The sequence below is a fragment of the Hemitrygon akajei genome, chromosome 6 (assembly GCF_048418815.1).
Source record: "Hemitrygon akajei chromosome 6, sHemAka1.3, whole genome shotgun sequence".
Lineage (NCBI taxonomy): Eukaryota > Metazoa > Chordata > Chondrichthyes > Myliobatiformes > Dasyatidae > Hemitrygon > Hemitrygon akajei.
The window spans coordinates 81,405,143-81,421,938 of NC_133129.1; the positions used below are offsets into that span (position 1 = coordinate 81,405,143).

The 16,796-nt window shown below is 38.7% G+C and overlaps 1 protein-coding gene across 6 annotated transcripts in view; it reads right to left on the reverse strand.

The window, feature by feature from the left end:
• Positions 1–16,796, reverse strand: part of cntln (centlein, centrosomal protein) — a 540,355-nt gene that overhangs the window by 285,955 nt on the left and 237,604 nt on the right. For all 6 annotated transcript variants that reach the window (XM_073048674.1, XM_073048672.1, XM_073048671.1 and 3 more), the window contains one exon: positions 10,695–10,795. In XM_073048674.1, the coding sequence (XP_072904775.1) occupies positions 10,695–10,795 (101 nt within the window). The remainder of the gene's footprint in view (positions 1–10,694; positions 10,796–16,796) is intronic.

Here is a 16,796-nt window from a genome sequence, read left to right on the forward strand (position 1 = left end):
CAATAATTTACTAAAAGTTAAAAACCAAAATTGTGAAGCTGTAACAGTATTCATCGGCTTTGTAATTACTACACTAACTTTCCTCGGGTGCAATATCATATATTATTTAACCAACTCACACAATTAGTTGGTGTACAAAATTGGAGGATCACCTGAATAAATACCCCCTCTCTCTGTAAGTTCCAACAGTATGATAGAATTTCAACAGACTGGCCAGAATGAAGACAAAGGAGCATTCAAGGCAAGTCAGGAAAATGATAATAGAGAAGCACAAATCTGGGGAAGGGTACAAGACCATCTCAAAGGCACTGAACATACCCTCAGAGCTCAGTGCAGTCTATCCAGAAAAAGTGGAAAAATATGAAACCACAACCACACTGCCTAGGTTAGGCCGCCCCTCTAAATTTAGTTGCTGGGTAAGAATGGCACCTGTAAGAGAGGCTACTGTGACGCCAACAGTCACTCTGAGTGAGCTGCAAAAGTCAGTGGCTGCAACTGGAGATGATGTTCGTGGCTCCACAATCACTAAGACCTTGCACAAAAAGGATATTTATGGAAGAGTGGCAAGGAAGAAGTCCTGGTTAAAAAGAAAGCATATCCATGCCTGTAATTCTGCAAAGCGTCACTTAGAAGATACTGTAAAGATGTGGAAGAAGGTCTCATGGTCTGATGAGACATAAGCGGAAATTTTTGGCCTCAACAGCAAGCGGTACATGCGGTGCAAATCTAATACTGCACATCAGCAAGGTAAACACCATCCCTACTGCAAAGCATGGTGGAGGTAGCATCATGCTTTGGCGATGCTTTTCAGCAGCAGTGACTGGAAATCTAGTCAGGATTAACGGGAAGATGAATACTGCTAAATACAGAGAAATCCTGGATAAAAACCTGCTTGTCTCAGCCAGAAAGCTTAAACTGGGGAGGGTATTTGTCTTTCAGCAGGACAACAACCCAAAGCACGCTGCCAGAGGAACCTAAAGTGGTTTCAAAAGAGAACCTAGTCAGGGTCATGACCTTAACCCAATCAAACATCTCTGGCAAAACCTCAAGATTACTGTCCACCACTGCTCCCCAACGAGCCTGGCATATCTTCACAAATTTGCGAGGAGGATGCACAAATCTTGCTCTATCCAATTGTGCAAAGCTAACAGAGACTTACCCAAAAAGACTATTGGCTGTAATAGCGGCAAGAGGTGGTTCAACAAAGCACTGAGCAAAGAGGGAGGAATACTTCCGAACTGCTGACATTTCAGTTTTTGAATTTTTAGCTTTTCATGTATTACAATTTTCCCTTTATTTTGGGCTCTAGTGTGTGAAAAAAAGGAGCAAATGATTTAGAAATAAAAATTTGCAGTTAAATTGATCAAAATCTCTGGTTGCAACCACAACACAAGAAAAGCTGCAGATGCTGGAAATCCAAGCAGCACACACAAAATGCTGGAGGAACACAGTAGGCCGGGCAGCAACTAAAAAAAGAGTAAACAGTCAACCTTTCAGGCTGAATCCTGACGAAGGGTATATATGCTGTCTGGTCTGCTGAGTTCCTCCAGCATTTTGTATGCATTCCCTGGTTTTAATACTCATTTGTGTGAACAAGGAGTTGGCGGCTGAATACTTCCACATGGCATTGTATACCTCTTGTACTAAGTGGAAGAGAGTTGAGAGTTTGAGAGCTGCTGGAGGAAAAGGTTGCAGAGCATTTTGTTGATGATGAAGACCATAGTTATTTACACTAGTGAAGTAAAATTATAAGGATGATGGATGGGATGGCAATGATATGGGCAACATTTTACTGGATAGTGTTGGGCTTCTTGAGAGTTGCCACTGCACTCATCCTGGCAAATGGTGAGTATTCTATTGCACTACTAACTTGTATTATGACTGAGGCAGTGGCAGACAGTAGCTAGCACTTGATATATGATACGTCAAGTCAACTTTATGATTATCAGTGACACCATCTCACACTTTCACCTTCCAAACCTAACCCCCAACCTCAACCATTTAATGAGAAAATATGTCTCACCAACCAACTTGCGAGTGAGTACTGTAATAGCCACAAGTCTTTTGTACATCCCATTAATAAACAAACAAACAGGTTTTACAATATAGTTTAATGCAACTCTGAAATGTCCTCTACTACTTGCATCAAACATTTAATTATTGACCAGGGAAGGACATAGAATTTATTTCTCTAATGACATCATGCAGAGTTAAGTTCCATTGTTGATTGTTTTGTCTCTCAGATGTAGTTGAGCATTTTTGCATTTTAAGGAAATGGGTTAAATTACACAACCCAGAGACAAGAAGTAGAAAGATCAAAGTATATGTAAGCAATGCAGCTGTGAGAAAAAACGGTACGTTCAGAAGAGCTAACTTTGAATGTGTCATTCAACTGAGGACACCCTTTGTGCAAAGTCGTCGTGGCAGCATTGGAAGAATGGTGAAACATTTATTCCATTTGTCCTGGGATATATTAATGCCATGCCTAAAGACAATGAAATAGATTGTCTATTCACTTTATGTAACCCTGCCATATGTAAATTGGCTCCAGAATTTCTTCTACTACAAAGGTGACTGACCACACTTCAGAAGAACTTTACTTGCTATGAACACCTGGGACGTACTGATGTCAAGAAACACATTGTATAAATTAAAGTCTGTATTTTTTTGAAAATGCAGTTTGAGTTGGAGTGGTTGTTAAATAATCAGAAGGCATTCAGTGAAACTGTAAGATTTATCACTTGGTCAATCATATTTTTTGTGAAATAGGATTTAAAAAAATCTTCTCACAGATAGTTAATGACATTATGCTTTTGTTACAACCAGAATGAACTTCAAAATTAGTATTTATTCAAAATCCTCTTTTTTGTCCCTGGCATATATCACAGGCAATAAGGAAGACTTCTGGTGAATACTAAAAGCACTCACTCATGCCAGCAGCATCTACGATGGCAGAAACAATATTAAATTTGCATTTAACTATATGAAATGGTAATAATTTATGTAGTGATGAAGTTACAATGTTGTACAGCACAGAAATGAGACCATTGGTTCACCACAGGCAGGCCAACATCTTTGTTCATATACGTTAATCCTATATGCCTACATTAGGTTTGCATCTTTCCATTTTCAGGGTTTCCAAGGCAAGATGTTAGCCATCTAGCTCCACTAATTTTTTGTTTCTAATTTAGACTTCCTGAAATTGCAGCATTTCATTCAATGCTGTAAGTGCAGAGAATTATGTTATTTCCTTTCTATAATCCCAGCAAAAGTATTCTCCTTTTCAGAGTGAACATGAAGTTGATGCCACTGCTGTTCCAGAATGTTGTGTTCCTGCAACTGATCAATTCTCCCCATGGCATTGTTTACCTAAGATCATAGCCTCAAAGATTAATTAATGCAAACATGGGAAGTGGCGCATGTCACAGAAATAATGCTAGGCTAAGGCAAAGAAGCAATTAGCAGGTAAGGAGATAGATTTTCAGTCTGATGTGTACAAAATACTTTTATTTCAGTCTTACAAATCAAAGTTCAAAATTCTAAGTACTTCGACCCTGCCAAAGAGTCTCGGCTCGAAACATCAACTGTAATTTTTTCCCATAGATGCTGCCTGACCTGCTGAGCTCCTCCAGCATATTGTATGTGTATTGTTTTATTACCAAAGTATGTCTACTTCATACAACCTTGGGATTCATCTCCTTACAGGCAGCCTTACAGGTTCATTACAGCTAAATTAATACAAAAAGCCCCGACTCCATAACTTTATTTAGGACAGCAATTAAATAACATATCTGGGCAGGATAGGGGAACTGCTAGAATGAAGCCTCAAATCTAGGCTGCCTCTACCTTTTCTAGTGATTCAGGTAGATAATAAGAATTATATGGTGCTAATTAAATACAAAAAAAAGTTCTTCTAAGGCCCTAACACAGCTAGGAATGAAGTGGATTATCAACATTCACTGTAAAATGATCACTGATGGAATCTTAATCCAATTTACAGAGTAGGATGAGTGTAGAGAAGGTTAATGCAAAGATGCTACTTTTTGTAAATATTTATCGGATTGCAAAAGAAGCTGCCAAAGTATGCAAGTTGCATTACAGAGAAGTCAAGAGAGTGCCAGATATACTGCACTGCCAACACAGAGACTTCAGTTCAAACCAACAGCAGCTTGCAGAAATGAAAACCTGGAGTTGATTTTACTCCTGATTTGCTCACCTCACTTTCATCAGATGTCACATAAAACTCTAAAGATTTTGGTACACAGTCAGTACTACACAGTGGTCTCAAATTAACCCAAAACGCTATTTAGTTTTGCCAAAATGTCATTATATAAACCATATTAATTGCACAATTTTTATGAAAGTGTAATTGAGCTGGTTGACATGGCATTACAAACAAGTAATAGCTGGCCCATCACTAGATCAATTTAAGGTCTGAATTCTTCATTCAAGTGGGCTTATTTGCTGTAAGAGGCTCAAAATAATAGCTAAAGAAACAATTTTACTGGATCAGCTGCTTGCTGATGATCAGTGGCACGAAACAATGACAAATATTATATCACTACAATTAAGAGTGAACTGCTTATTCTGCATTGTCTCAAAATGTGTTTATTTTGCTTATTTTAAATAGATCAATATAATACAGTGGACTGGCATATTTTCAATAGAATTTTCCATAAAATATTCAATGACAAAGTAATTTAATAAGTGGTGACAACTTTCATTTTGTATTGCACACACTGTCTAAGAGAAATCTAACTGTAAATCAGTTTGCAGATTGGCCCTGAAGATCCAATTATCGCTGGCACCTGATTAACTTGGCAAAGGAGCCATTCATTACCGTCCTAAAGCATTAAGTTCAGAATGACAGCATCAGCACAATTTTTGCCATGAATTAGATTGGCCAAAACTTTTGCAAAAACAACCATAAAAGCAACAGAAATCTAGAAGTTAAGAACCTCTACATGGAACAGGTGTGACAGAAGATGATTGCGTCTTCCTAAACATCAGAGCTGCCAGTTGTCTGGCACATAGTGCTTATTATTGCATTTATGACCTCCAATTTGTTGATTCAAGCTTTGGCTTGCATTCATTTGTTGGCTACAGGCCCAGAACATCTGACAACAGCTTCAGAGACTGTTCTCTAGCAACTAAAATTTTACGCACCCTTAAGTTTAAATATTTGTGGAGAAGAGGAGATGGAATTCTACCTTGTCTGCAGCTGAGTTCAATTCCTTTGTTAAAAAGATACATGTGACCTGGCTTCACTGGTCTGACAATCTTCAAGGGGAGTCATGGGGCTTTAAGAGGTAATCAACAATGGGCGCCCTGTACCCCTCTAACAGCCATCATATACTGCAGAATGGTCAATAGTAATGAAGAGGTGGAATGGGATGGGGTGGGGAGAAGAGTTCAACACAGAATCAGACAATGCAATTCCAGGAAAAAGGAAGGTGGTGATAGGAGAAAAGACTGTCTTCCTCTAACAGCCAGGTATAAACGGACTCAAAGGTACCACTTAGTCCTTCAAACTTTTCTTAAAATAAAAGCAGCAAAATTCAAGCCAGAAGGTGATTTACCCAAGAACAGAAAATCAAAGAGGAATACAGGTGTCCCCTGCTTTATGAATGTTTGCTTTACACCACTTCACTTTTACAAGAGACCTACATTAGTAACCTGCTTGCGTATTACAAATAGGATTTTCGCTTTTATGAAAGCTTTTCCCATATAAATTAATGGTTATTCGCTTTACGCAATTTCGGCTTAAGAAAAGTTTCATAGGAACGCTCACCTTTGTAAGGTGGGGGACACCTGTACTATGTCTTTCAACAGCCAGACAGCCAGATAACCAACATTCCTATGAATCCTCTGAGGAATATGAGTGATCAAGAGAACCCATATAACTATTCTTAAGAACACTAAATGCTGTATCCTGGCACAAAATTATTTCCCAATGATCTTAGGACATTCTATCATCTCACTTACTCTTTGTGGGAATCTATAGTTTGGCTTGTTTAACTACTATATTTGGATTAGTGTCATTAAAGAATCCACTTCAAAAATAATCTCTTTATTGGGAGAACTTTGGGATGCGTCTGTGTGATATACGGTGGCATGCAAAAGTTTGGGCACCCCTGGTCAAAATTTCTGTTACTGTGGGCATCATCTATTTTAATTTTCAGAGTGCTAGGCAGCTGCTTAGAGGAGCCCATGGCTGCTGATTGTTGGGACAAGGTTTGAGGAGTAAGGGTATTTATAAAGCTTTGAAATTTGCATCACCTGGCCTTTCTTAACGATGACTGTGAACAAACCATAGCCCTAACAAGCTAATTAAGGTCTGAGACCTTGGTAAAAGTAATCTGAGAGCTCAAATCTCTTGGGGGCCCAAACTTTTGCATGGTGCTCCTTTCCTTTTTTTCCACTCTAAAATTGTACAAAACAAAAATAATACAATAATCTTGCTTAAAATGTTGAAAAGAATGTTTCATCTTTAACGTTATGACTTTTGGAGATCCGTTCATCTTCTACTCACTTAACTATTTACAATAACAGAAATTTTGACCAGGGGTACCCAAACCTTTGCATGCCACTGTATTTTTGCTTTCTTCATTTGTACATAAGATATGGAAATCTCTAGAAGGTCCAGCATTGTCTACCTATCCATAGTTGCCCTTAGAGGGACACTTGCACTAGAGTACTGGAATGAACTCACACAACAACACGGACCAGGAAAAGAAAACAGCACTTGTGAACTAACTGGGGTTTTAACACCACTGTAGTCATTGTCATAGGGATTATCTATTATTTTCCACCCCAATTTATTTAGATCTTAATTTTAGCTCACAATCTATCTGTAGTGGGATTTGGACTAACTGTTTCTCGATTGTTTGTAATTTCTCTGGAGTATAAAATTGTTTTTGATGAAAGGTTAGTACCAGACACACTGTGTAAACACTTTTAATTTTATACCAAAGGTTCTTTTCTTAAGGTGTTCCTCAGGATCAAGGATGCCTCTCCAGTTTTGAGGGTTTTGTGGTGGCTGATGAGGATAATGTGGCACCTCCAGATTCTACTACAAGTAAAATTGTACATGCTTGAGGGGATGGATGGTGGGTAACTTACGAAGTAATCTGCTCCTTCTTTTGTTTAGGGACTCAAAGATTTTTGATGACAACCTATTTGGTAATCCACTTTGAACTACCATAGGCTCTTGAATAAGTTCAGTTGGGATATTAATTTATTTCAAGGAGTTTTGGCAACTTCACTTATACTCCGCCAGAATTTTCTGGGACAATGCTTTAGGATACAGTCTTGGACAAGTGTACAGTAGGGCAGGGATCTCTGCTGCTCAGGTTTTGTGTCATAACCTTCTCAGATGTTCAAAAGCTAGTATCCTGATGGATATTGTGAATTATCAATGTCTGCCTTCTCCAAGATGTAGTTCCAGAGATTGGGAAGTGATCCACTTTTACCTGCATGTTTTGTAGATCTTTATCGATAAAGGGTGGTGTTACACAGTGAATGGAGTTTGTAGAGTTAAGTCTACAAGTTAATTCAATGTTAAGTCCAGGACCCAGCATGCAGTGCAACCACAAAGAAAGCACGGCAGCCCCTCTACTTCCTTAGAAATGAATAAAAATTCGCCATGACGTCCAAAACTTTGACAAACTTCTACAGATGTGTAGTAGAGAGTATATTGACTAGCAGCATAACAGTGAAGTATGGAAACACCAACGCCCTTGAATGGAAAATCCTGCAAAAAATTAGTAGATACAGCCCAGCCCATCAAATGTACAGCCATCTCCTCCATTGAGCATGTGTGCATCCACCACTTCTCTCTGCTGCTATCAGGAAGGTAGTACAGGAGTCTCAACTTCACTAGCCCCATTATTGAAATGTTCCTACAATCAATATTCTACTTTCAAGAACTCTGCACTTCATGTTCTCCATATTTAATGCTTATTTATTATTTCTTCCTCTCTATACATGAATAATTTGTATTTGAATGCCCAAGTTGGTGCAGTCTTTCATTAACTCTATTACATAAATTATTCTATTATGGATATGTTGAGTATGCCCACAAAAAATGAAAATGAATCTCAGGATTGTATATGGTGACATATGTATACTTTGATAATAAATTTAGTTTGACTTTGACCTATTCTCTCACTTGCTTCAGTGAATGAATCACTGATGACTAGGAGCTGGGGCACTGAATTTTACATATGGGAGACCTGATTCATGGTGTGGAAGTTATGTAGTTCAAACAGTTAGCTATTCACATTGTAAGTCAGCTTCATTCCAGTGGGAAACTTGTTGGAGGTGGGGTGCAACATACTGGGGACATGGCACTGCCTTGCTTTATACCATGCTGCACTTACATTGGATCTACTGTTATTGCCTACATGCCACCATGCAAAAAGGTGAAGATGGTGTCTGTAAGCAGTAAACTTTATCAAGGGGGCTCCACAAACCCTCTGAACTGACAAGACCCAAAGACTTTCACATGGTCCAAAAAAAAAGCCTATAACTCTGGATGTTGCCGCTATCTATGCTCACATTTGTGTTATTCATTTAGGCACACTCACTAAATACGCATCGGTCAACTTAACATCCTGGTTAACTGAAGTTCTCAGTAAACGCATCTGGTACTCACTCCACTTAGTTGGATTTCTTAAATTTAAAATTGAATTACATTCTTTGGTATAAGATGAGGCAGTGATTATAAGACTTGGGATGTCAAACTTCAACTAGACTGCACTTTGAGTACTGTATACAGATCTAGTCACCATACTACTGGAAGAACGTACAGCAGTAGCAATAGAGAGAATTTTGCTTGGAATGGAGGGTTGTAGCAAAAAGGAGAGATTGTGTAGGCTGGATTTGCTTTCACTGAATGGTGAAGGTTGAGGGGCATAGACAAGATATAGTCAAAGTATTTTTCCTAAGGTAGTTGAGAATTAAGGTTTAAGGTGAGAGGGGAGAAATTTAAAGTAGATCTCAGGAGTATATTTTTCCATAGAAGAGGGTACAGAATACTTGTGAGAAACTGCTAGAGGATGTGGTGGAGACAGATTCGATGACATTGTTTTATAGATGTTTAGACAGCTGCATGGACAGCTAAGGCACAAGAGGATACAAGCCTTATGTGGGTAAATTGGATTAACATAAACAGCCATCGTGGTCAGAAAGAAAAATTGAGTCAAAAAGCTACATTTTTGTGCTACCTAATACCGGTGTACCAAATCTGAGGTTGAACGAAATTAGAGAATGGAGGGAATAACTTCTATGATAATTATTAGCAAATTTTATCTACCCTCCAAAAAATAACAATCACCGTTTGGCATTCTTCCAAATGAACAATTTTCCTCAATTCAGAGTAAGTTACAAGTCAACTACAATGCATCTTTCTTTCTTATTTTACACAGAATTCACTGGTTAGCTTTCCTCTCTACCAGCTTGCTTAGATTTTATTCAAAAGCAAAACATGGTGATTCATCTAAATCTGAGCTCAAAACAGAAAATGCCAGAAACATTCAGCAGAGAGAAACAGAATGCAAGTTTTAGATGGCCAACCTTTCTTCAGAACTTCTAGCTTTATCTACTCCCCATTCTGTTGGAAGCCACTGATCTGAAATATTCACACATTATCTTTCCCTACACATACTGCCTAACTGAAAATTTTCTTGCATTGTCTCTTAGCATTTCAGGTTCCTAATATCTGCAGTATTTTTATTTTGCCTATTCTAGATAAACCATTTTCTTGACCTCAAAAATACACTGAACGTAATGTATTTAGCCAACCAATCCAAACACTTATATAATCAAATTCAAAGAAATGTAGCCCACTCACAAATGTCACTCTTACCACCAGAGCTTACTATTTAGCTTAGCATTTGATATGCTTCGTTCAATTTCTAATATCCAACATAAGCTAGAGCCAGGATGGTCTACGATATAATTAAGGTCCACAATATAATTGTTAGTCTCATCATTTTGAAATGTTTTTCTCATGCTTTTATTCTTAGAGATCACTTAATACTTAATACTTAATCTACTGAGGAAAGAAATAGTTAGCAAATACATTCAGATTTAATTTTGAGAGTGAAGATAATCATCAATTTGAAGATTAATTAATTAAGCTTGCAATTTTTCTTTTATTGGATTGAGAGCTTTCTTCAATTGCTAAGCTTCAATAAGAGCAATGGATTTGCGCCATTATGTAAGAGGAAGAGGAGGATGGATGGATTTGAAAGTTTTATGTCATCATAAACCTTTGCCTTGTTTTGTAGATTATATTAACGTGCTAAATTTGCTCAATTGAAAAATGTTAATTTTGAATTATGTAAAGCAAGTCATATAAAGCATTTACTTTTTAAGTCTCAAATAACTGAAGATCTAGAAACCTTTTGCCTCATTAAAACAATGATTTATGTTCAGTACATTTGCTGTTGTTTTATACTTTTCATCCTGAAGGAAGAACAAAATATTAACAGTCAATCTGCAAATATTTCATTAACACTGCTAAATAATTGGTGCTCCAGGCAAGTCAAAAGCCCTGTTGCATCTTATTATAAAACATACTTATGAGAAAAGAGAAAAGCAAAAGCTGTAAATTTCACATGGTAGACAATGATTCAACTCGAAATCTTCATGCAGTTCTCAATAGCTTTCAATTCGCCCCGCTGACCCACCTTCATGCTCTTGCTGCAGGCACATAGTCAATTCCTGAATGGTGGTTTTGTCTACAGCAGACTGCACTCTCAGGTAGTCCAGCTCCTCACTAAGGTTCGTACTGCAAGGTAAGAAACCAGACATCCGATTACTGGTAATCTCAAGTACAGCTGCTATGTACAACAATACTTCTACAAAGAGAACATTTTTAACTAACTTGGTTACTCAGGAACTAGGGAAAGCTAGAATTGGCAAGATATTCTCCAAAGTAAAAAAAGTTATTTGATTTATTACCAGTAACCATACAAGGAATTTTTACACTGTATTTATTTTTTTTTTAATCCTTTCAATATCAATGATTGATTTTTCACTTAATTGCCAATCAGAATGCATGATTATAAACATGCTCCTTTGAAGTTACTTTGACATGTCTGCTATATTGTCATGACCACATTATAAAAACACTGATTACATGATATTCAATGGCGGTTTTCACAGCACAATTTGCCAACCAAAGCTGACCACTTATGGTTCATTTGTGCCTTGTCCCATCTCTCTCCCGACCCTTGAATCAGCACAGATTTCCATTCCTGTGGCAGCAAGCTTTCATAACTGCTTTGGTTGAAAAACAATTTTCTCCTAATTACCAACTGGATTTTGCAGTGATTATATAATTTTATATACAGTATGACACAGGTGGTGACCATTTAGCCCATAAATTTCTCTTCTCACTTTTTGAGCAATCCCAGTACGAGTTCTATTTAGTACAATCTCCCGTTGATACCAAATTTTTTTTTACATATTTGCCAATCAAAATGGCTTAATTATGAACATACTACTTTCAAAATTCTTTGATGTCTATTATATTGTTATATATTACCTGCCACTGGGCAATGAACAGATTTTTCCAGATGTCCACAAGTTGACTCCATAGGTCAGACAATACACAAACATCACTTATTACGCTACCATATTTCCACTGTACTGTATGCGAGGGCGGGAAAGAGGAGGAGTGAGCAGGAGGAAGGGAGGGGCGGGCGCGAGGAAGGACTGGGCAGGTGGGGTGGCAGAGTGGGCAGGCGGAAGGAGGCAGGAGTGGGGGGGGAGAGCGAGGGTATATGGGGAAAGAGGAATGGGGGGTGAGGGGTTCTTTAAAAATATTTTTCTCCTTGTGACCCATTATCTCACACATGCTTATTAAGAACCCCCATCACCTGACACTCCTCCAACCTACTACGCTACAGATAATTTATGCCAATTTATTAACACAAAATTTCTCACTGACAGCATGAGTGGTTGGAAACACCCTGCACAATGACCCAACAGCACAACAGACAGTGCTCTTGACTCTCAGCCACAGTTGCTGCTGGTTGGAATTTACACAATCTCCACTAGGCTCCTTTGGTGATCCTCTTGCATTCCAAAGATGAGCCAGTAAATTAACTGATGAAGTCACAGTCAAACAGTATGGAACCAGTTCCTTCGGCCCAAATGGTCCTCTCCCCTCTATATATTGTCCAAGGATGCCTTCCTGAATGCAGACTCCTATTCCACTCCATCTAAGCCCTTAACAGTAAAACCATCTCAGTTTATGGCAGGAAAATTAAAATTCTTTACTATGACAACCCTATTATTATTTCAACTCTCCACAATGTGCCCGTATATTTGTTCTAATTCCTGTTGAACTCTGGGGGTTATAATACAATCAGAAAGTCAGCATCCCTTTTACCCCTTTCTTCTTTCTCAGCTCCATTCATAAAGCCTCACCAGATGATCCTTCAATAAGTTCATCTCTGACTACTGCTGTGACACTCCCTGTAATGCAAACACACACACACACACACACACAGAGTATAATTTAGTTTTTTCTATTATGTATTGCATTGTAATGCTGTGGCAAAGACAACAAATTTCACAACATATGCCGGTTATATTAAATCGGATTCTGAGTCTGATAAGCTGCCAGGTCTGCCCCTTACTTAGCCATGTTTCTATAATGACTCCAATAGCCCAATCCCATGTAACTATCCAAGCCCTAAATTTATCTGCCTTACCTGTCAGACCTCTTACATTGAAATGAATTCAATGTGACCAGAATTGTGTACAGTTCTGGTCACCGAATTATATTGTGTACAGTTCTGGCCACCAAATTATAGGAAAGATGTCAACAAAATAGAGAGAGTACAGAGAAGATTTACTAGAATGTTACCTGGGTTTCAGCACCTAAGTTACAGGGAAAGGTTGAACAAGTTAGGTCTTTATTTGTTGGCGTGTAGAAGGTTGAGGGGGGACTTGATAGAGGTATTTAAAATTATGAGGGAGATAGATAGAGTTGACATGGATAGGCTTTTTCCATTGAGAGTAGGGGAGATTCAAACACAAGAGGGCATGAGTTGAGAGTTAGGGGGCAAAAGTTTAAGGGTAACACGAGGGGGAATTTCTTTACTCAGAGAGTGGTAGCTATGTGGAACGAGCTTCCTGTAGAAGTGTTAGAGGCAAGTTCGGTATTGTCATTTAAAGTAAAATTGGATAGGTATATGGACAAGAAAGGAATGGAGGGTTATGGGCTGAGTGCAGGTCAGTGGGACTAGGTGAGAGTAAGCGTTCGGCACGGACTAGAAGAGCCGAGATGGCCTGTTTCCGTGCTGTAATTGTTATATGGTTATATAATTTGATCCAACAGGCTTTCCTCACCTACTGCCATTTTACTACCTATCATGCCCATTTAACTTGCTGTCGCAGGCTTTTGCATCACTTTCTACCCTTTCATTTGCCTCCCTGATGGTTGGGATCCCACCCTCTTGTTAATCTAGTTGAAACCCACCATAGTAGCACAAGCAAAACTGCCTGCCTGAATATTAGACCACCTCTAGTTCAGATGTAAGCTGTTCCTCTAATACAGCTCACTTCTGCCCCACAAAGCATCCTAATGTTCCAAAAATCAAAGTCCCTGACCCCTAGATTAACTTTTCAGCCAGAAATTCATTTATAGTAACTTTAAAGCACATAGCACTGTAAGTTATTCAGAGAGGATTCTTCTTAAGGTCCTGCTGCTCCTTTCTTTGCTCCCTATATTCACTCTGCGTCAATGTGCGTGACCTCTGGCTGCTCATCCTTTCCCTCAAGGATGTTCTGTAGCCACTTCATAGCACCATGGACACTTGCACCAGGAAAACAGCACACTATTCTGAAGCCACAGTATCTCCTTTCTGCCCCCAATTCAAGTGGATGAAACAAACCGCCATAGTAACATAGTGGTTAGAGCAATGCTATTACAGCTTGGAACGTCAGAATTCAATTCTGACATCAACCGTATGGAGTCTGACGTGCTCCCTGTGGAATGCATGGATTTTCTGCAAGTGCTCCAGTTTCCTCCCACAGTGCAAAAACATACCTGTAGGTAGATTAATGGTCATTACAAATTGTCCTGAGATTAGGTTAGGGTTAAATCGGGGATTATCAGTGGTTGTTGGGCGGCATGGCTCAAAGGGCTAGAAGGGCCTATTCTGTGCTGTATCCCTAAAGAATAAAAAAAATTGAGGGAGTTGACAGGTATATGAAAAACAGTAAGTTGCAGGGAGGCAAGGGAGGTTATGAATCAAATGGCATAGCTTTAAAAGCCAGCATCATACACTATGTGGCAAATGGCCTTCCTTTGTGTTGCCAAGTAATATAACACTACATTGCCGGTCACGTTACTCAAACTTTCCAGCAAATGGAAACACTCTGTCCATGATGCCAAACCCTTTCATAGTGATAAATATCACCACCACACAATGGACTAAACTTTTCAAGGGTAAAATGTAAACACAGAACTGGTATTGTATAACTGGTCTGAGAATGCCTGGCATGGATAGAGACATGGCTGACAGGCAAGAGGCAGCGAGTGAAAATAAAAGGGGCCTTCTCTGGTTGGCTGCCAGTGACTAATGGTGTTCCTCAGGGGTCAGTATTGGGACTGCTACTTTTCACATTGTTTGTCAGTGATTTAGATAGTGAAATTGGTAGCCTTGTGGCAAAGTTTGCAGATGATGCAAAGATAGGTGGAGGGATAGGTAGTGCTGAGGAAGCAATGGAATTGCAGCAGGACATAGACAAATTGGAAGAATGGGCAAAAAAGTGGCAGATGGGTAATTGGTGCTGGGAAATGTATGATAATACATTTTGGTAAAAATAAAAATAGCCCAGACTATTATCTAAATGGGGAGAAAATTCAAACATCAGAGGTGCAAAAGGACTTAGGAGTCCTCGTGTGGTAAAGGCGGCAAGTGCAATGTTGGCATTTATTTCAAGGGGACTAGAATATAAAAACAAGGAGATAATGCTGAACTAGTCAGACTGTACTTGGAATATTGTCAACAGTTTTAGGCCCCTTATCTTAGAAAGAATGTATTGTTATTGAAGACAGACCAGAGGAGGATCATGAGGATGATTTTGGGAAAGAAGGGGGTTAACATATGAGGAGCGTTTGGCAACTTCGGGCCTGTACTCACTGGAATTTAGAAGAATGCCTGGGGATCTCATTGAAACCTACCGAATATTGAAAGGACTAGATATGGTGGATGTGGAGAGGATGTGTCCTCTGGTGGGGGTATCCAGAACTAGAGGGCATAGCCTCAAATTTGAGGGGTGACCTTTTAGAACATAAGTAAGGGGAATTTTTTTTTCAGTCAAGGAGTGGTGAATCTGGCTTACTCTGCCACAGACTGCGGTGTCCATGTGTATATTTAAAGCAGAAGTTATTAGATTCCTGACTGGTCGGGGCATCATGGGATATAATGACAAGGCAGGTGTATGGGATTGAATGGGATCTGGGATCAGCCACAATGTAATGGCAGAGCAGACTCGATGGGCTGAATGGCCTAATTTTGCTCCTATGTCTTATGATCTTATACTTGCATTCCTACATTTGCAACTTCTCCAATACCCTTTGTTTTAACAACTAGAACTATGCACACTACTTCTCTGGAATGTGATCGAAACCATGATTCAATCAAGTTTAGCAAAACATTGCTACATTTCTCCAGAAACAAACCTTAATTCTTGTTTTGTTTCTTTTAAACTTTCAGTACTTAATCTCAGATTTACTTATTCTGCAATCCTATTTTTCTCAGATTAGCAACCATACTGAAGAACACTGAGGGGACAATTCTCCCAGTTCTGAAGTAAAGCAAATAGTCTTCAACAAATGTGTTAAAGCTCATTGAAGATGGAACTAAAAAGGTGGATGAAGTGGAACCAGACAATATATTAGATTTCCAAAATAAAACTTTAAGTAAGACTTTAACCACAGAAGAAAGTGTCAGAAGAGAGTAATATATTAATATGCATAGTGGATTAGTTAACAGATAGAAAATTGACAGTAGGAAAATAGATAAATTTTCATGTTGTCAAGTTTTAACTGATGTGGTACTTTACAGATCACTACTGGGGCCACAATCAATTACAATCTACATTAATGAATGCAATGCACCCAAGCCCGCTGAGAATCATAAAAAAGTTGGCATATGTTATGAGGAAATTTGAAGTCATCCATATTGGATGCAAGGTAAGTTTGCAAAACTCACAAAGACTTACGTGAGTTTTGCTTCAAACTGCCTGCTAATTGAGATCAAACTACTCAGTCAAGATGGCTTAATTCATCCGTTCTTCAACCCATTTTATCCATGCTAACCAAATTCACTTATGCTAGTTCCAGTTTTCTACATTTGGCTCATATTCCTCTATTCCTTTCCTAACCCTGTACCTGTCAGAATTCTTTTACAATGCTGTGATTGTTCCTGTCTCTAGCACTAAAAGACCGTTATATCATAAGCAACTGAAGGTCCAGTTAAAAACAGTGAAAAGGGCACCATATAGTGATCATCTCTTCATCCTCCCCAACACTTCCTAACAGCAAAATAGTCAGCTAATGTTGGAATTGCTTCTTGAAACCAAAAAGGTTCTAAAATAAATATTAAGCAAATACTGGAGATGTATGTATTAATATGAACAATGGTAAATTCTGAAAAATGGAATGACCATCCAATTCTCAGAGCAGATATAGACAGCAAGGAACAAATGAAGCACTTGAGAAGTATAAGAAATGCAAGAGGACACTGAAGAGGGAAATCAAGAGGGCT